Consider the following 21,196-nt stretch of genomic DNA (forward strand, 5'->3'; position numbering starts at 1 on the left):
GGCGATTCTGCATATAGCAACCACTTATGATTTTACAGTATGCATCTTGTAAGGTGGAAGTGAGGGAGACAGTACATGTAGTTTTTTTTTTTTTCTTCCAAAGATGGGTACCAGTAAATGGAAAAGTAGCAATATTACTACCCTTAAAACTGATACATCCAATAAGATGTGGGGAAACAACTATAGTCACAGAAAGTCCTGCTAATTATCAGCCTCTCGGTTTAAGGTAAAGAAACATATTCATAGCTAACTATACATGTGAAACAAGTTACATTCCCTTGCATTTTTAATGACCTTTCCAAAGCATAGGGAATCACTGGGCTTAATAAAATCAAAACTCAAGAGGCAAGAGGCACTGTTTTAATGAATAATGTCTACTTGCTAATATTTTATCTCTTCAAACCTGAAAGTCAGTAAGAAGCTTTTAAGTTCACTACTCTTCATAAGTTTCTGCAATAGGAGGGAGAATTATAATGCTGGACCCAAAGAGCTATTAATACTCACTCATTGGAGATTTTCTCAGGGCAGATGATGCCATGCCGAATACTTCTCCATCATCCACCCCAAATTCGGGAGCATCTTCAAAGTCATCACCATCACTATCACTAACCATATGAACATCGGTGCTTTGCTATTTAAAAAAAGTCTTGATTAGTTTCATATTGACTTTAGAAAATCACATTCCAAAATATAAGTTATATAATCACATTTAGCATTATAAAAGTTTTATTAAATAAGAAGTCATTTGCTAGAGCAAAGTGTAGTATTTTTCAGTTTAAGGATTACATATATTTCTAAACTTGCTGTGATATCCCTAGACTAAAGGTTGGACACTGAGGGAAAATAAAGGATGCTTATGAACTTAATGAAGACAAGGACTTTTGTCTGTTTCATCCTTAGCTTCTGGTAACACAATTAAGTGCTCAATAAATATCTGTTAAATAAATGAGGCAATAGGTACAACTGGAGACAGCAGAGACAAAGTAAGCCATTTGAGACTTTTAGAAAGCTCACACTAGTCTATGTTTATCAGGTAAGGCAGGAGTAGCATTTTTCAACTTGGTACTTCCTTACTGTAATGGTTCTCAAATTTTTCAATAATGAAATATGGCACACTATCTTCAGTGTTATTGGAAGATAATATAAAATACACTACATATGAAAGATCTTTGAAAACTACAGGCTATTAAATGTAATAATGATGCCTTAATTAAATAAACATCTATTGAGAACGTACTACATGGGGGCACTGACAAACATGCTCTGCTCATTTTGTTTTCAGCAACATTAGTTGAGCTTTAAAGTATTACAATTAAAAGCGGCTTCAAAACATGAACTAGGCTGGTGGTCTCTAGGTTAGGATAGGATTTCCTATCCTAGGGCTGAAAATACTGAGCCCTGGCTGCACGGCTCAGTTAGTTGGAACATGGTGCTGTGAACTGAAAGGCTGCTGGTCAGATTCCGGTCAGGGCATGTTCCTAAGTTGCAGGCGCTTATGGGAGGTAACTGCTCGATGTTTCTCTCTCTTCCCCCACCCCTTCTCTCTCTAAAATCAATCAATAAATTTAAAAAATACTCCACCATACTGAGACTTAAAATATTCTGAGTTGTGAATACTAACAAATATTAATGCCTTGGATAAGAACAATGTCCCATCAAGGTATCTGGCTAAATGCCTGTCTGTATGATGTTCAATAAATAAAATCTAAGGAGTTATTTAATAAATATCATTTCTATCTTTTAAAACATTGAGTGCTATATACTCAAGTTATAAAAATGGGGAAACTATTTCATCCTTCAGTTGACGCAGAAGAGCCTAACTTAGAAATAAATATTTGCCAAAAAAGCATGAAGAGAAACTTAGAAACAAAGACTCATAAAACTTAGAGGGATGTTAGAGTTCAGCGAGTCACATAACCAGATTTTAAAGCCAGAAGGGACTTTAAAGATTTCTCATCAATGATTTTCAAACTTCTTTTCACAGGGTTACCTACTTTCCCCACCCCAAGCAAAACATTATGTAAAATTAAAGTGCATACAGTATTGAAAAGTAAGGCCACTCTGATGCTGGGAGAGGACAATGGGGTGGGGCCTAATGCTCTCAGAGCTCGGCCTTTTCTTCCTCAGGTCCCTTTGACAGCTGGGGCAACGAGGATGGCACTCAGGACACCGTGAAACAATTTAAAAACGAATGACCCAGTGAGTCTAATGGCTCCAAGTGAGGAAGTCAGGATCTTTACTCCATTGACTTGGTAGGCTTATCCTTCTTCCTTGGGAATAATCAAGCATCGATGCCCAGAATTGTAACATTTTCCCTCTTATTTTAAAGACAGTCCTCCCAATGGTTTGAATAGAGAAGGTTAATGAACATATACTTATCAGATGAATAAAAATGAATGGTCCTTACCCTAAGTAGTCTATTTGCTATTCTGACTGTATCATTATTTCTCACAGAAGCCTTGGTTCTACTTGTGATCCTAATCCTACTTCAGTGTTTTGCTTTGTAGAGTACCTCCTCCTGATTTTAGCAATTCAACAGCTTAAATATTTAAAAGACCCTTCTCATTTCAAGGCAGTGAGGGAGGCTCCTCCACCAAACAACACATTTACTAAGACCGCAAATATGCTTGAATTGGCCTCTGTATTTCAGACAGGCAAATATCTGGAGCATGAAGTTCCCTCGAAATTTGAGGCTGAGACTTAAACAGGTAAAAGGCTCAAAATCTTAAAGCTACACTACGTGTTCCGTTAGGAGGCTTGCCCAGGTTCACAGGCAAGTGGAAAGAAACAATAGGCAAGTATGGCATCATTATTAGCAAAGCTATCACCTCAGCCTTCAATTAGTCTTGCCTAGTACTCAAGTACTCACCCCTCCCTTTAAGAGGCATCAGGTTAAGAAGCAGGGTTGGAGAACACAGATGAAAAGAAAGGGATTCTTCTACATTCATCTCTTTTCTCACCCCCTTTGCTTTAGTTCCCCCTATCTATCCATCCTCTTTCTCCTCATTCAGTTGTCAGTGAAATCACAGCTCCTTTCCATAACAAGAGGACTTCACCTCATACTAGGATGGTGATTTTAACTTTGAGCCTATGTAACACATTATTTATTTTGTCTTCACAAAGTATAGAGTTCCCAAATCTCTTAAGAGCCCAGAAAGTGAAATCCTACAACGCCAACATCTTCAAAGGGAGGTATCTAAAAAGCCGATTTTGTTGGAAAAAAGTATATTTCAAATATGAATTATTGAAGTATTTGCAAGAATGAGCTACTTAATTATGTATAAGGAACTCCCAATCTCTTCAGATTTTCTTATCAGCCATCTAACAGGTTATGAAAAGCTTTTTCTAAAAAATGAGATAAACAATCTTTTTTTTTCATTAATGTTTGCTGATGAGAATAATCATCTCTTGGTTCAGCCATGGCTGCCCTAAAATTCTTAGAATACAGAGAAGCTATTTCTTCTATTTGAAAAACAGCTAAAAGAATTTATGATTCTATTTTAGCTGTTTATTATATTCACTTATTCCTTTTATCATTTAACAGATATTTATAAACCCCTATTAAGTGCCACACTGCCTGGACCTACCTGTGTGAAAGATATAAAGATAATTATAATACCTAGTGATAATCATTATAACAGGTAGGTTCAGAGGAGAGTATTTAATGCACTGGAGGAATTAGGTCAAACTTCCTAGGGGAGATAATAACCAAACTGTTTGAGACAAAACATTTAGGACTCATACATACTTGGCACTAAGGCAAGCTTATAATTGAGGCAGATATTCCTTTCACTAACTACTTACTATGTCAAAACACCAGGTTAAAAGTTAGGGATACAGAGAATGAAACATAGTTCCAACCTTCAAGAAATTCTCATTCTAAAGGAAGATATATTTAGCTGCAAATGTGTCTTTTTCAGTGTGATATGTGATACAACAAAAGCATAAGCAAAGGCTACTGGAAAATAAAGGAGAGAGTGATTAGTTACTCTAGGACCAGTGAAGAAGACTGTGTAAGGCTTCACATAAGTGTTAATATTTAACCCATACCTTAAAAAATGATATCAATTGAATAACAATAAAAATTTAAAAAAAAATGATATCAGTGTTGCCGAGTCTGGGTAATGGAAATTGGAGATGGAGTTAAATTCCAGGTAGAGAAAAAACTCAAACAAGAAATTGGATATTTTAAAACCTCAATAAAAAATCCAGAAAAGCAAACCAAATCATTAACTCTATGCACGGAAGAGAAATGTGGACTGGCAAGAAGGGCGAAAGGTTTGATGGAATGCGACTGTGGAAGTACTAAAACTGCAAACTAAGGTATTTGGACTTTACTCGGATGGCAGCAGGGAAATCGCTACAGGTTTTTAGGCAGAGGACTGTTCAAGGGAGTAACTGATGCTGCGTGTGTGCATGTGTGTGTGGGGGGGGGGGGTGTGGTGGCACATGGCAGATCAGATCTGAGAACATGGGAAGGGAGACTGTTTCAAAGGTCCAAGTGAAAGAACTTGAGAACTTATACTTGAGCAGTACCAGTGGGAACTGAATGAAGGGGACAGACTTAAAATATACTTCAGCAAAACTGATGAGAACTGTTGAGCAATTAGATTTAAGGATCAAAAGAAAAAAATGCAAGAGGTGAATGTGACACCAAGATTTGGGTGACTGGGTAGGTAGAGAGGTGTTAGGTCTGGGGAGGGAGGATACTGAGACCAGTTCTCAGAATAAATTTAGGGAAGTTGTAGGGTATCCAGGTAAAAACATCAAGTAGGCAGATGGAAAGAAAATCTTTTCAGGGGAAAGGCCTAGAAAAGATCTAGATTTGGAAGTCATCAGTATAAATAGCTGAGATTATGGAAATGAATAAGATCAATCAGTTAAAAAATAAAAGGAACAAAAGTAACAAGTTTACAGAGTATATACATATAATCATACATTATATACATAATATGTAAATATATATAAATATTTCAACTGGTGAAGGACGAGAGTAAGAAATGGAGAGAAAGCTATCAAAAGATTAGAAAGTCAATTGTTAGAAGCAAAGTCTGAGAAAATTTCAGTGGAGACAAGAACTGTAAACAGGATCAGCAGAATGAGAATTAAGAAAGACAGCTATGGTATCATCACAAGAAAACCACCACAAAGACAGCTGAATTTACAACCGAAAGACTTGGCATTTACTACCACTTTCTGTATGACTTTGAGCAAGTGTCTCTGCATGTCCGCTGTAGAATGTTACTGACCCACAAAGGTGGCTATGAAAATGAAAGAGGTGGCACAGCATGGTATCTTACAAAAACTATTATCTGACCTAATGGTCAAATTCAACTATAGTCACATGGCAGAAAGAAGTCGACTTGTAGTGAGTTAAGTGAATAGAAAATGAAGAAACAGTTATCCCGTATAGATCACTCTAAGAAGCCTGGTTGTGAAAAAAAGGAAAGATGAAGCTAAAGCTTGAGGGGGAAACTGGGTTTGAAGGAATATATATATATTTTTTTTTTCTAGTAGGATGAGAAGATTTGAGTATGTTTTTAGGATGAAGAAACCAATAGCAAGGAGGAGGATAAAAATGCAAGAGAGATCCCTTATCCCTTCCATCTTGTTGGAGTAGAATCAAGATAATGGGCACAAGATATACTCTAGTAACTCTAAGAGCAAGAAACTTCTCAATTAACAAAGAAGGGTAACAAATTTGATGCTGATATAAAAATACCCCATTTGAACACACAAAAAGGAAGAAGTCATAAAAATCTCAATGTAACATCATTTGGAAGAGTTTCAAAGAATAGCAAGTTCCTCAGTGACTGGAGTGAACACTTTGGGCTTGGGCTGACAATGAGCACTAACCTGAGTGAGGAGGTGGGCTCTGGGGCCAAGACGGTTTTGTACAGAGTGAACCTGCAGTGCTCATCCAGGTAGAGATGTGCAGGAGGAACTGGATTACTGTTTAGCTTGCCTGCCTATCGTTCAGGAACCAACACTATGTGGCGTTGCACACAGGTAGACAAGCTAAGTATTTGTCTCATCAAGTTTTAAAAATTGAAATATAGATTTCTGGCCATCATCTGCATTCAATTTCATTTTTTGGGATTAGGTACAAGCTCCTTTATGGGAAGACTCTGCTTTGTCCACAGCCTTATTCCCAGCAGTTAGACCAGGAGCAAGCACAAAGTATGCAATCAGAATTATCAAATGAATACTAAACAAATCTTTTGTCACTTAAGCCCAAACCTACACATCATTCTTATCTTGTCCCTCTCTCTTTTATCCCACAGATGCTATCAGTTACCAGTCCTACTGCTAGGGGGAAATAATCATGTATCTCTCTCTCTCTCTCTCTCAATAAAAACATATCCTCAGGTGAGGAAGAAAAAAACTTAAAGAATACATGGCAGAGGATGGCTGGAGAGGTCCTGTGGCAATTTTCATAAGGAGTATCCAAAATATATAGTCAGTTTATATAAATATTTACAACCGTATTTTATTTGGAAAGTAAGTGGGAAATGGTTTTACTGAACTAGCCCAAGCTTTTAAATGTTTGTATCACGCTCTAGCCTAAGAAACATTGGTATACATGAACTTTTCCTGTGCTATTTAGTTATGATCTCTGCTGCATACACTTTTTAAGTCCTAGTGATGACTTTTCCTAGCACATAATAGAAGCTCAATAAATACCTTTTAAACAGATAAAAAACTAAGATGTTCAGATTCACTTGCCCATTTCCTTATAACAAAAGTCACAGCTGGACAGAGCGTTATTTGTAGCCATGGAAAAGGTACTGCCTTTTAATATCATTCAGACTCACAGAGACATACACAGGCACATCGCATACACAAACATGTTCAATCTCATCTGGCCCGCTGGTTTCTCTAGAACCCTATGTACACTGCATTTGTTACAATATATCATTTTTAGTTCACTAATCTACCACCTTTGACTCTAAGCACTGTGGTCCTGGCACATTGTTATTCACCTAGTGTCAAGCACGATGCCTGGCTCACAGAAGACGTGCCAACTCAATGAGTTAAAAGATCTTCAGGATCAATCCTAGTAAGTGTACTCAACTATACAGTCAGCAGCAAAGAAAATCCCTTTGCTAATCTGACAGTTCTAAGTAAAAAATCATTTCGACCAGTCCACCCAAATTTTGTCTGATAGAACATGAAACTTTTAGAACAAGAAAGACCACATTAGCAATAACCTTGCATGGAAACTTTCTGCCTTAAAGAATTTACTGAGACTTTATTCACGCTACATTAACTTTATCTACTCATTGCTGTGGCAGATAAAAAAGAATAGGAAGCAGGCAGGAGGGTGGAGGATAGGTTTTCTATTGATTGAAAAGCTGGGAAAGAGGCTCACCTCCTCAGACTGCTCCCGGGTCTGTGCAGGTGAGGATCTTCTTCCCACCGTCAGTCGATGGCAGGGATAAGAGAGTCCTGATTCAGCAAGACACATCTGCAAAATGGAAAAGCATCATTCGTAAACACAATGAGGCTATATTTTACAAAAGGATTTTATTTTGGGAATATTTTTCTTAAATTATTATTTCTGAAGCTGCATTAGAAAGATCACTTCAGTAGCTCAGACATTACATTACCAGGAAGGCTATGAACATTTTAAATTTTTCCATGTACAGATGTTACAATAGTCAAGGCTATTTATTATTTACTAGACAACAGACGACAAGCCTAAAATAAAGCTATCACATACATCTTCTCCCCACCTAACATGTCTGTTACCTTTCTGATGAGTAGAATAATACCCTAGGTTCCTAATTCCCAGGGAGTACTCTATAAACACTTTTTGGAGGGTACCTGAAAGAGTGTTTGCTGAAAGCATTTAAAAAATGTTTCCACATATATAACTATGTCATTTATGCTTTAATCAATATTAATACACAATTTCAGGTCATTACTATAGCTTGTGAATCTATAATATATGTAAAGCACCTAGCACAGTACATATCACACATTCAGTTTAATGTTTTTATTGCCATTGGGACCTAAAACACTACCCAGAGAATCTGCCTTGTTTAGCCCAAACAAAGCAATATATATTTACATCTATTAAAGTTTATACTGGGTCATAAATTAAATAACTATTTTGAAGTTTAAATTAAATTGAATTTGGGCAAATACGAGGACATATGAGTGCATGTTACTTTTGTCTACACAGAAGAATTAAAACAATATTAAATAGCCAACAGAGGTGTTTTTGTTGTTCATGACATTAACATATGTGTATTTAATGTAACAATGATATAAAGTGAAGTTTCTGGTATTATTATTAGAAATAAAATAGGGTATCCAATAGCACTCTGAAAATACCCATTGGTAACTTTTGGGGAGGTGTGAATTAAACTGGTATCTGAGGACACCCAAATACTTGTAAATTCATAGGGAGCAGCCAAAGACACAATAGTGGGTTGGTCATAACATTTCAAACATATATTATAATCAGGATAATTATCTAAAGACAAATATTAAAATGTCAAATAAATACCCTAGTATTTTCTATCATGTGCTGTCATAAAGATTATACTAATAAAGAGAGACATTGACCTGACAGAGAAACATCAATTGGTGTCCTCCTAACACCCTGACCAGGGATTGAATCTGCAACCCAGGTATGTGGCTGGACTGGAGCTCCAACCCACGCACTTTTCATGTATGGAACGATGCTCCAACCAACTGAGCCACCTGGCCAGAGGAAGTGTTGTTATTTTTCATTTAGTCTAATTAGAGGTTTTGTTTGTTTGTTTTTGCACCTAGATGTTTTGGCATTGTACTTTTCAAATGCTAGAAGACCTTATTAATTTTTTTAAAAAAGCAAAAAAGGAATTAATTCTGTCATTTCTACTGTCATATTCATCAACATAATTGTCATAATTAGCTCAATTTATTTCATTTCAGTACAAATAAAATCAAAACTAAGTTGGATAAGAAGAATTACCTTCACAATATTTTTCTTTTTTAAAAAAGTCCTCCACCCCCACCATAAAATCCTCTGGTAATGAAATAATAATGATTGCAAACTTCACTGATAATCAGAAGCAGTGTAGTACAATGGAAAGAGACCTGGGCCAAGAGACAGAAAAATCTCGGTTCAAATACTGCCTCGCCTCCTGATCTTGGGAAAGTCATTTCTCGATTCTAAGCCAGTTCTCTCACTTATGAATTAGGGTGGTAATCCCTGCCCTAATTACCTCAGTGGATTTTTGAAAGGGTTAAATGCAGTGAAGTAAAAACTGGCTTTGGAACTATACTAACATAGGCAGAAGAGCTGTTATTCCAATGATCATTTTAGGACCTGGAGAAAAGAAAGGGTGATTAACTTCCCACTGTGACTATCTTTGCAGACAGCTCAGTCACAGGAGGAGCTGGAGGAAAGTGCTCACTGAAAGAAAGTACATGGTTCTACAAATGGCTGGCTCCTCGTTGGGCTTGTCCCTACAGTTATCAACATTAACCATAACTACTAACCATTCCTGATGGTAAGAGGAGAGTGGTTAGCAGTTTCTTCCTGGTCTACAACTGACAAAGTGAGCCTCTGCATCGCTATTCCCGATGCTAGTAATCACAAGGCACTAGGGAAACTGAAAGGTCAGGAACTTCTGAGTGACTATGTGCCCAGTGTTGATCACATATAAAGCGCAGTGTCAGTCCCAACGGATCATATGTGCATCATTTGGGGAGACAATGATGCACATAGCAACAGGTGCAGAAAAAGGAATACCAGTGAGCAAAGACGGGGTTATATCTTTATGAGGCAGTCTCTGTAGGGCTGGGGAGCCCTTGGAAAGGGCAATAGTAACTCAGATGATTTTAAGAATTTAGGGCTAAAATAAATGTTTACTGGGACTCATCACCTACACTTATATAAAAATATGAAGTCAGAAGGCTGAGGTTTCAGACTGGCTAAATCATTCAATTGATCAATACCTAGGGGCTAAATCACTTGACATTTCTGTTCTTCAATTTCCTTACTTACAAAATGCTGTCCTTAATGTACAAACTGTGGTAACAATCTGCTGTGTCTCCCTCAGAAAGCTGGTATGAAGACCCAATGAGGTAATGTAAATGGAACTAGTTGGTTATGTAATTGTGAAACATCGATACTATTATCTGAACCAAAAAAAAAAAAAAAAAAAAAGATTAGGGCTGCAGGTTTGTTTGGCTTTATAGTTGAAGAGGGTTACCCTTTAAATTTTATATTTACATCATACTGTACATATTATACATAATTGTAATCTTTCAATCACAAGATTGCTTTAACTTAATACAAAGACAGACAATGACTCATTTTCAAAATCTATTTTGAGGTTTTATTCAGTTTTTTTGGCCACGTTGGATGGTAATTCTTTTGACTTTCTGTCATCACACATGTAGAAGTTCAAAACAAGTTCACAAATTAAAAATAAAGTTAAGGCAAAATTCTTTTATTTTATTATTTAATCCTATACCCTTAAGTGTTGCACTTTTGGGGGTATAATCTTCTGGATGCTTAGGGATGGGGAGAAGTTAGGGGGAAAGTAGAACTTTCATGCCTAAAATTTCACTGACTGATCCTACAAAGACAAACTCCTACACCATTCAACAATAAAACCCATTTTATTAGTATATAACCAGTTCTATTCAACAGTGTAGGAGTTTGTTTGATACATACACACACACAAGTTTTAGAGCAATTTTATGTTAACAATGACATAGAGGAAAACACAGACATTTCTTCTATATCCCTTGCCCCCGCAGAGGCACAGTCTCTCCCCTTATCAACATTACTCACCAGAGAGTGCATTTCCTTAACCAAAGATAGGCCTACACTGCCACAGTGTTTACTCAAAGTCCATGGTTTACATTAGGATTCACTATTGCTATTTTACATTTTATGTGCTTAAAAAAGGTATAATGGCATTTATTCATCATTATGGTATCATACAGAGTATTTTCACTGCCTTAAAAATCCTCTGTGCTCTGCCTACTCACCTCTCTCTGCCACCACCCCTGGCAACCACGGATCTTTTCACTGTCTTCCATGGTTTTGCCTTTTCCAAAATGTCATATAGTTAGCATCAAACAGTGAGTAGCACTCCTTGAGAGCTCTTTTCCTTTTAGTGCTAAATGATATTCCATTTTCTGGATGTACCACAGTTTATTTATTCATTCACCTACTGAAGGATGTCTTGGTTGCTTCCAGGTTATGACAATTATAAATAAAGCTTCTATAAACATCTGTATACAGGTTTTTTTTTAAAAAAATGGACATAAGTTTTCAACTCCGTGGACAAATTCCAAGGGGTATAATTGCTATATCATATGGTAAGAGCACGTTTAGTTTTGTAAGAAACTGCCAAATTGTCTTCCCAAGTTGTGTACCATTTTGCATTTTCATCAGCAATGAATGAGAGTTCTAGTTGCTCCAAATCCTCACCATCATTTGGTGTTGGTGTTTTAAAGTTTAGACATTCTAATAAATATGTAGTGGTATCTCCTTGTTTTAACTTGCATTTCCCTGATGACACATGATTTACAACATCTTTTCATATCGTTACTTGCCATCTGTATATCTTCTGTGGTGCGATGTCTATTAAGGTCTTTAACTCATTTTTTACAGGGTTATTTGTTTTCTTACTGTTGAGTTTTAAAAGTTCTTTATGTCTTCGTAAGAGAACCAAGATGGCGGCGTAGGTAGACACACTGCACCTCCTCGCACAACCAGAATTGACAGAAAATCCAACAGCAAGGAAGTCCGACACCAAGGAGATAAAAAATAAACATTCATCCAGGCCAGCAGGAGGGGTGGAGACAGCAGCCAGGTGGGGGGCAGGGGGAGAGGACTCCCGTGGCCATGGCGGGACGGAGACTGGCGGAGTGTGGGACGAAAGGGGCAGGCAGTCTGACCACTAGCAGACCCTGTGGCCCCACATTCGTGCACAGATAAACCGAGAGGGCCGGACTCAGAGTGGCGGAGAACGGGGCAGGCAGAGCGGCGGGTAGCACCCCAAGGCCCCACATTCGTGCCCAGATAAACCGGGAGGAACTGCAGGAAGCGAAGCAGACCTCGCAACCCAGGGCTCCAGCGCCGGGAAATAAAGCCTCAAACCTCTGAAAGCGCTGGTGGGGGTTGGGGCGGCAGCAGGAGAAACTCCCAGCCTCACAGGACAGGTCGTTGGAGAGACCCACAGGGGCCTGGAGTGTGCACAGGCCTGCCCACTCGGGAACCAGCACCAGAGGGGCCCAGTTTGATTGTGGGTAGCGGAGGGAGTGACTGAAATCCAGCAGAGAGTGGAGCAGGGGCCATTGCTCCCTCTCGGCCCCTCCCCCACGTACAGCATCACAGCGCAGCGACCAGCGTTACCCTGCCCTGGGGAACACCTAAGGCTCCGCCCCTTTAAGTAACAGACGTGCCAAGACAAAAAAAAAAAAAAAAAGCCCAAATGACAGAACACTTCAAAGCTCCAGAAATAATTCAACTAAGTAGCAAACAGATAGCCGACCTATCAGATGCACAGTTCAAAACAGTGGTAATTAGGACGCTCACAGAATTGGTTGAATTTGGTTGAAAACTAAATGAAAAAATGAAGGCTATGCTAAGAGAGACGAAGGAAAATGTACAGGGAACCAATAGTGATGCGAAGGAAACTGGGACTCAAATCAACACTGTGAACCAGAAGGAAGAAAGAAACATCCAACCAGAAAAGAATGAAGAAACAAGAATTCGGAAAAATGAGGAGAGGCTTAGGAACCTCCAGGACATCTTGAAACGTTCCAACACCCGAATTATAGGGGTGCCAGAAGGAGAAGAGGAAGAACAACAAATTGAAAACTTATTTGAACAAATAATGAAGGAGAACTTCCCTACTCTGGCAAAGGAAACAGACTTCCAGGAAGTCCAGGAAGCTCAGAGAATCCCAAAGAAGCTGGACCCAAGGAGGAACACACCAAGGCACATCATAATTACACTACCTAAGATTAAAGATAAGGAGAGAATCTTAGAAGCAGCAAGAGAAAAGGATACAGTTATCTACAAAGGAGTTCCCATAAGGCTGTCAGTTTATTTTTCCAAAGAGACCTTACAGGCAAGAAGGGGCTGGAAAGAAGTATTTCAAGTCATGAAAGGCAAGGACCTACATCCAAAATTGCTCTATCCGGCAAAGCTATCATTTAGAATGGAAGGGAAGATAAAGTGCTTCTCAGATAAGGTCAACTTAAAGGAGTTCATCCTCACCAAGCCCTTATTATATGAAATGTTAAAGGAACTTATCTAAGAAAAAGAAGATAAAAAAATATGAATGACAGCAAACTCACAGTTATTAACAACCACACCTAAAACAAAAACAAAAGCAAACTAAGCAACAACTAGAACAGGAACAGAACCACAGAAATGGAGATCACATGGAGGGTTATCAATAGGGGATTGGGAGGGGGAGAGAGGGGGTAAAGGTACTGAGAATAAGTAGCATAAATGATAGGTGGAAAATAGACAGGGGGAGGGTAACAATAGTGTAGGAAATGTAGAAGCCAAAGAACTTATAAGTATGACCCATGGACATGAACTATAGGGGGGGAATGTGGGAGGGAGGGGGTGGGCAGGATGGAGTGGAGTGAAGGGGGGGAATGGGACAATTGTAATAGCATAATCAATAAATATATTTTTAATTTTTTTAAAAAAGAGCTCTTTATATATTTTGGATAATAGTCCCTTATCAAATGTATCTTTTATAGACATTTTCTCCCAGTTTGTGGCTTGTTTTCTGATTCTCTTGAAAGCAAGAACTTTTAAACTCAGAATTTCCTGAATAGAAAATTATTTCTGTTAGCCACTATTCTCCTATTTTCTCTAATTAATAGCTTATATCAAACCTCAGTTTCTTCCTCTATAAACATATTACCTTTCCTAACAGGCTTTCCTTGAGGATGCCTTAAAGGAGAATACATTTGCCATGGTGTAGATATTCCATCTGTTAGTAAATACTCTTAAAATCTATTTGAAGTTTCTTTGTTTTCTTTTTTGAAATTATGTTTTATTGATTATACTATTACAGCTGTCCCAGTTTTTCTCCTTTTGCTTCTTCCACCCAGCACCCCCCACTTCCTCAAGCAATCCCACACCACTGTTCATGTCCATGGGTCATGTGTGTAACTTCTTTGGCTTCTCCATTTCCTATACTGTACTGTACATCCCCATGGCTGTTCTGTAACTACCCACTGGTACTTCTTAATCCCATCACCTCTTCACCCATTTTCCCACACTGCCCTCCCATCTGGCAACCATCAAAATGCTTTCTGTATCCATGATTCTGTTACTGTTCTTCTTTTTGCTTAGTTTGTTTTTTTAGATTCAACTGTTGATAGGTATGTATTTATTGCTATTTTATTGTTCACAGTTTCGATCGTTTTCTTAAATAAGTCCCCTTAACATTTCATATAATAATGGTTTGGTGATGATGAACTCCTTTAGTTTTTTCTTGTCTGGGAAGCTCTATATCTGCCCTTCAATTCTAAATGATAGCTTTGCTGGGTATAGGTCCTTGTTTTTCATGACTTGGAGTATTTCTTGTCAATCCCTTGTAGCCTGCAAAGTTTCTTTTGAGAAATCAGCTGACAGTCTTATGGGAACTCCTTTGTAGGTAACTCTCTGCCTTTCTCTTGGTGCTTTTAAGATTCTTTATCTTTAACCTCTGGCATTTTAATTACGATGTTTCTTGGAGTGGGCCTCTTTGCACCATCTTGTTTGGGACTCTCTGTGCTTCCTGGACTTGCCTATTTCCTTCACCAAATTAGGGAAGTTTCCTTTCATTATTTTTTCAAATAGATTTCCAATTTCTTCCTCTCTCTTCTCTTTTCTGCACCCCTATGATGTGAATGCTGGAACGCTAGAAACTGTCACAGAGGCTATTTATACTATCTCCCTTTTCTTGGATTCTTTTTTCTTCTTAATGTTCTAATTGGTTGTTCTTTGCTTTGTTATGCTCCAAATCATTGATTCTGGGCTTTATTCACTCTACTGTTGTTCCTCTGTAAATTGTCCTTTATGTTAATTAGTGTATACTTCACAGCCATCCCAGATTGCTCTGAAGCTCAGGCAGGGTGGCCCTAGGCAAAACAAAAGTGGGGGCTGACCTTGGTCTGCACCACCTGGGAAACCCCAGGGTCTACACACCCAGTGGATCACTATAGACCACATTGGAGCACCACCACCCTGCCCCTGCATAGCTGATCCTCCATGGAGGACTTTGGTGGTCAGTGTTCACAGCCAATCCTTGCAACTGACTGGTCTGGGTAGAACCCTCTCATTGACCTGGCCACAGCAACCAAGACTCAACTACAAGAGGAAAGTGTACTCAGCCCACATGAAGGGCGCACCTTATGGAAGCCTGTGCCACTGGACCCTATAGGACACCTACTACATTAGGCCACACTACCAAGACAGGGAGTCATAGCAGCTCTACCTAATACATAGAAACAAACACAAGGGGGCTGCCAAAATGAGGAGACAAAGAAACATGGCCCAAATCCCACGTTAAAGAACAGATCAAGAATCTAGAAAACGAATTAAACAAAATGGAGATAAGCAATCTATCAGATGCAGTGTTTTCCTCTTATAGAAAGTATATACTATTTTCTTAGAAACATACTAATTCTGCCAATGATTCTCAAAGTGTGGTCTATAGACACGGGATTCTTGAGGTCCTCTTAGGGGTTCCACAACCGCAATGTCAAAATAAATAATTTTCATAATAATACTTAAGTGTATGACTTTTTCATTGTGCTTATTACACTAATGGTGAAAAAGCAATGGTGGGCAAAACAGCTGGTACCTCACTGCAAATCAAGGTAGGGATACTAAACTATGCTAAAGTCTCCAGTGCCATTTATTCACTTTAAAAGGCCCATTTCACGTAAGAATGTCCCTGTTGAATCAGTCAAAATTATTATTTTTAATGAACTTCACTCTTACATACACTTCTTTTAATATTCTGTGTGACAAATGGGAACATGCATAAAGCATATTCTAAGTATAATAATTGTGTTGAGGGAAAAGCACTTACTTTGGAGTTTTGTGTGGACCAAGATACTGTTTTCATGGAACACTAGTATTACTTAAATGACTGGCAGACAAATATGGTTACCGGGATTTAGGTATCTGACAGGATTTCCCTCCAAAAAGAACAAAACAAGTCTGTTACTTCAAGGAACAACCTGACAGTATTAATTGCCAATGACAAAATTTGAATTCTCAAGTAAAATTTTAAATTTTGGAAAACTACCAGGCATCACGAGCTCAACAGCTTCTGAATGCTAAAAGATTTTCTAATGAGATCAGTGGTGATATTAACAGATATGATTCTTTGATATCATATAATGAAATACGTTAACATTAGAAAATCTACGTAACTCAGTGGACTGATACTTTCCAAATCAATGGTGAATGCATAATGTTATAAAATTATGCAAGGATAAAAGATTTATTCCAAGTATGAGGCAAACCAATGGATTTTACTGTAACAAAGTACAAAAATATTATATTGGTATAGCTCTAGACACCACATTCAAACTGTTCTTTAGAAAACTGACAGCAACCAGAGGGGAGGCGGAGGGGTATAGGGGTAGGAAGAGGGGGAAGGGAGTAGTCAAGGAACATGTATGAGTGCCCCAGGGACACAGACAACAGGGTGAGGACTGACTGTGGGAACAGAGGTGGGCTGGGTAGGGAAGCAGAAGGGGAGAAAACTAGGACAACTGCAATAGAACAACAATAAAATATTTAATGAAAAAATTAAGGAAACAGTCACTTGTTGAGTTCCACTTTAGTACTAAAGAATACCCACAATTACCCAAAATATCTATTAAAATATCCCTCCCTTTCCAACTACAAATCTGTGTGAGATCAGATTTTCTTCCTATATTTCAACCAATATAATAGATTGGGTTGGCCAAAAAGTGTGTTTGGTTTTTTTTCTATAAGATGGTTCTGGTAGCGCTTAATTGTCTTTAACTTCATTCGAAACGATTTTGTTAGATTTTATTGTGACAGCTGTCACATCAGTGTGCATTTAAAAAATCTTAATCAAAATTGGTGATTTTTTGTGTAGTCATTTTAGCATTTAAGATGGAAGAAAATACCTAACATTTTTGGCATATTATGCTTTATTATTTCAAGAAAGGTAAAAACACAATTGAAATGCAAAAGAAGATTGTACAGTGTATGGAGAAGGTGCTGTGACTGATTGCATATGTCAAAAGTGGTTTGCAAAGTTTTGCTGGACATTTCTTGCTGGATGATGTTCTATGGTTGGGGAGGCTATTTGAAGTTGATAGCGATCAAATCGAGATGTTAACTGAGAACAATCAATGTTATATCATGAAGGAAATAGCTGACATACTCAAAATATCCAAATCAATAAAGTCATTGATGAAAAGGAAAAAGGTGTCTTTAACTTTACAGAAAAAAACTAAACGGAATTTTTGGCAAAGTCAATATTGTAACAGGTTGAATGAAGAAGATATCAGAATCTGCCCTGGCTGGTGTGGCTCAATGGATAGAGTGCTGGTCTGCAAACCAAAGGGTCATTGGTTTGATTCCCAGTCAGGGAACATGCCTGGGTTGGGGGCCAGGTCCCCAGTGTGGATTGTGTGAGAGGCAACCATACATTGATGTTTCTCTCCCTTTCTTTCTCCCTCCCTTCCCCTCTCTCTAAAAATAAATTAATTAAAAAAGAAGAAGAAGAAGGTATCAGAATCTGGTTGTCTTCTATGAACCCAGACGTTAAAATTCGTAAAAGTGTAAAATGTCATTCACTCACTAGTTTACTTTTTGGAAAAGTACTATTCATAAAAAATGCTATTTATATTAATATGTAACATTTATCATCATCTTAAATAAACACTTTTTTTCTCAATGATAATTTTGAATGACAAAATAGATACAATCCATATAAACAAAAGCTCTTTGGAGATCTTTGATGACTTTTTCCCCTCAAATTCACAATTCAAATACAATTGTGAATTGCTGAAGCTATACAATGTGTACAGATAAAACTAATCTTCATCAACTATGGCAATTATTTGAAACAACTGAGAAGCCCCAAGACACATTGTTTTATGAAGTTTTAGTATCTTCTCAATGTTTCCCCTTATGTAGTTAAGAGAACATATGTTTTCTTTATAAGTAAATTAAAATGAAATATTAGGACAACGTACAAAAGACAACTCCTATAAACCATCATAATTAATCACTGGCTATCTCTGACAAGTCATTAATACAGTATTAAGATTGTTTTGATTCTAGTTCCTGGAATAACAGCTTTCCACATGCATTAATCACTTAAGCCTATCAAATAAGGCTAACATCTTTAACTCTAGGGTTCCCCTATCAATTATGGAAATAGTTTTGACCTTGTGGACCCTCAGAAATTATCTCCGGGACTAAGTCTCCAGTCCACGTTTTGAGAACCAATAAAGTAGATCGATACAGATTTATTTATTTTTATTCTTATTTTTTTTAGAGTGAGGAGAAGGGAGGGAGAGAAACATCAATGTGCGAGAGATACACTGATCGGTTGTCTCTCATGTGCCCCCAACTGGGGACATGGCCCGTGACCCAAGCATGTGCCCTGACTAGGAATTGAACTGGCAATCTTTTGAATCTTTTGGTTCGCAGGATGGCACTCAGTCCACTGAAGCCACACCAGCCAGGGCTATATACAGATTTTTTTTAAAACAATATTTTTAATGTCGTGTTTCAGCTTGGGTTCCACCAAAAACCTGAGATAAGGGATTACATTCAGGAAATTCATCTTGGTAAGTAATTTCTGGGATTAGGAGTTGGGGGACTCAGAAGCAGGGAAAGCCATTCCATTGGTGTGGTATTGAGTCAATGACTGCTGTGGCAATTGGGATGCAGTTTAATTGGGGACCCTAGAGAAACGATGTAAAGCAGGGATTTTCAACCTTTTTCATCTCATGGCACACAGAAGCTAATTACTAAAATTCTGCGGCACGCCAAAATATATATTTTTTGCCAATCTGACAAAATTTAGGTGTAATTTTGATTCTTTTATACCGAACAGCTATTGTTGCTTTGGATGTTGTCATTTTTCACTTGACAATCTAAGGGGAAAGAGGTAAGTGCCCCTGACTAAATCATCTGGTATGGCATGTTTTAAAGATTCTTACGGCACATCAGTGTGCCTCTTGCAGCACACTGGTTGGAAACTGCTGATTGAGAGTATACCATAGATTTGAGTGCCTGAGCCTTGGAAGTGTGAAATACTGATTCACTGGCTTCCATCTTCCAGTGGTCAAGGACTGCTCCACGGAAGGTTAATTCCTTGGCTCTTCTGGGTTTACTGATGTACCAGAATACCTGGGGCAGAAAGGAAGACATACAAGGTGCAGTTGAGGTAAAGCTGTCAGGCTACACCTGGGAACCGCTGGTTGCCACAGCAACTGTTGTGCAAAAGGCAGGCCAAGAGACTGTGAGACAAAAACCTAAAAGATGTCACATCATGTGGGAAAACCGAATAATGCATACAGTAAGATACCATTTGTGCAAACAACAAAAGCACCAAAATAATAGTATAAATATTTTTAGGAGATAAAAAAAAAAAGATAATCCCTAAAGGTGTTTAGAAGGTCCTTCTTAACATTGCTTTCTTTAAAAATATGAATTAGTTTTTTATATTCTAGCCAAATTTTAGCCCTTTTCCAAATACATACTTGCAGCCTGTCTTTCTTCCTTATTGCTGATGACAAAGTCTAAGACTTAGTACTGGACTAGAATTTAGGAGACTGAGTTATGGGACCTTGGGCCATCCAAAGCCTTACATAATACAAGGTCTGTCCAGAAAGTATCCAGGCATGTAATATGAAAACTAGAGACATTTACTGAAGAAGATACAAGAAACATTGTACACAAGACAATGACATCTGTGTCCCCTTTAAAGTAGGCACCTTGCAACCTCACACAGCTCTCCCAATTGCCGTCAGGTGCCCCGTCATATTTTCTTGAATCTCATCCATAGTCTGAAATCTCTTCCCTTTCAAAGGTGATTTTAGTTTTGGGAAAAGCCAGAATTCACACAGTGCCAAGTCTGGGCTGCAGAGGGGCTGAGTCACCTGGGTGATTTGAGGTTTCACCAGAAAACTCTGCACGAGATGTGATGCATGAGCAGGCACATGGTCGTGATGAAGCTGCCAAGCACCACTTGCCCATAGCAGCAGCATTCTGAATCACCTGAATAGTTTCCATGGAGCAATGTTCAAGCTTAAGCAAAATCTGATGAAGATTCATTGCTCTACTCAGTCATTTTGAATGCAACAGCCACACAGAACACATGCTCACTCAATGGCCTCTAACACCCCCACTGACTACTACAGAGAAGTCATCATTGTTCACACATGCGCATTCCAATCCCCTCTCCTTGGCTGCCAGGTCACATCAATGCACAAACCATTCTCATTATTTTAACAATGGCTGGACTTTTTCCGGAAGACTTTGTCATATACTCTTTTGTAAAATATGAGAGCAGCCCGTATGAATGAGCTCTTAGATCCCTTCCAGCTCTAAAGTACTGTAATCTTAATACAGTCTAAGAAGATTCAGTTCATTCGCCTGCAGGATCCTTGCACTGCATGTGACACACTTAGTAACACAACCCAACAATTCTCACACTACAGCTTTATTATTTGTATCTTTTAAAAATCAGTTTGGAAAATGCAATTCCCTTGTGTTTTAAAAAGAACACTTATATAAGAACTCTTTCTAAAAACCTACTTCAAGCTTGCAATTAAAACCAGCATAATTCTACCTAGGTTTGGGAGTGTTACTGGGCACCAGCATTAAACACAATCATGGTAGTAGAAAGAAGATGGATAGGCAGACACACCTACACACACACACACACACACAACTAAGTATTGCTCTACTGAGGCATAATTGATCTACAATAAACTACACTTGGAAGAAACTATATTTTGAAGAGTATAATTTTATAAGTTGTGAACTAATTATACAAATATCCACGAAACCACTAAGTAGTTTTCAAAATATTTTAATAATTCCTATTATTGAGAGTTTAATATGTACTGGTATTATGCAAAATGCTTTATATGCATTACACTACTTAATGCTCATAATAACTCTGCCAGATAGGTTTTATTACTATTAATCCCCATTTTA

At 38.1% G+C, this 21,196-nt stretch overlaps 1 protein-coding gene across 3 annotated transcripts in view; it reads right to left on the reverse strand.

Moving 5' to 3' along the window:
* The window catches only part of FAF1 (Fas associated factor 1), a 423,880-nt gene that overhangs the window by 142,843 nt on the left and 259,841 nt on the right, over positions 1 to 21,196 (reverse strand). For all 3 annotated transcript variants that reach the window (XM_024571040.4, XM_045204230.3, XM_024571039.4), the window contains 2 exons: positions 7,373 to 7,468; positions 505 to 631 (listed from right to left, as the gene is read on the reverse strand). In XM_024571040.4, the coding sequence (XP_024426808.1) occupies positions 505 to 631; positions 7,373 to 7,468 (223 nt within the window). The remainder of the gene's footprint in view (positions 1 to 504; positions 632 to 7,372; positions 7,469 to 21,196) is intronic.

The sequence above is a fragment of the Desmodus rotundus genome, chromosome 3 (assembly GCF_022682495.2).
Source record: "Desmodus rotundus isolate HL8 chromosome 3, HLdesRot8A.1, whole genome shotgun sequence".
In the NCBI taxonomy this organism is placed as follows: domain Eukaryota; kingdom Metazoa; phylum Chordata; class Mammalia; order Chiroptera; family Phyllostomidae; genus Desmodus; species Desmodus rotundus.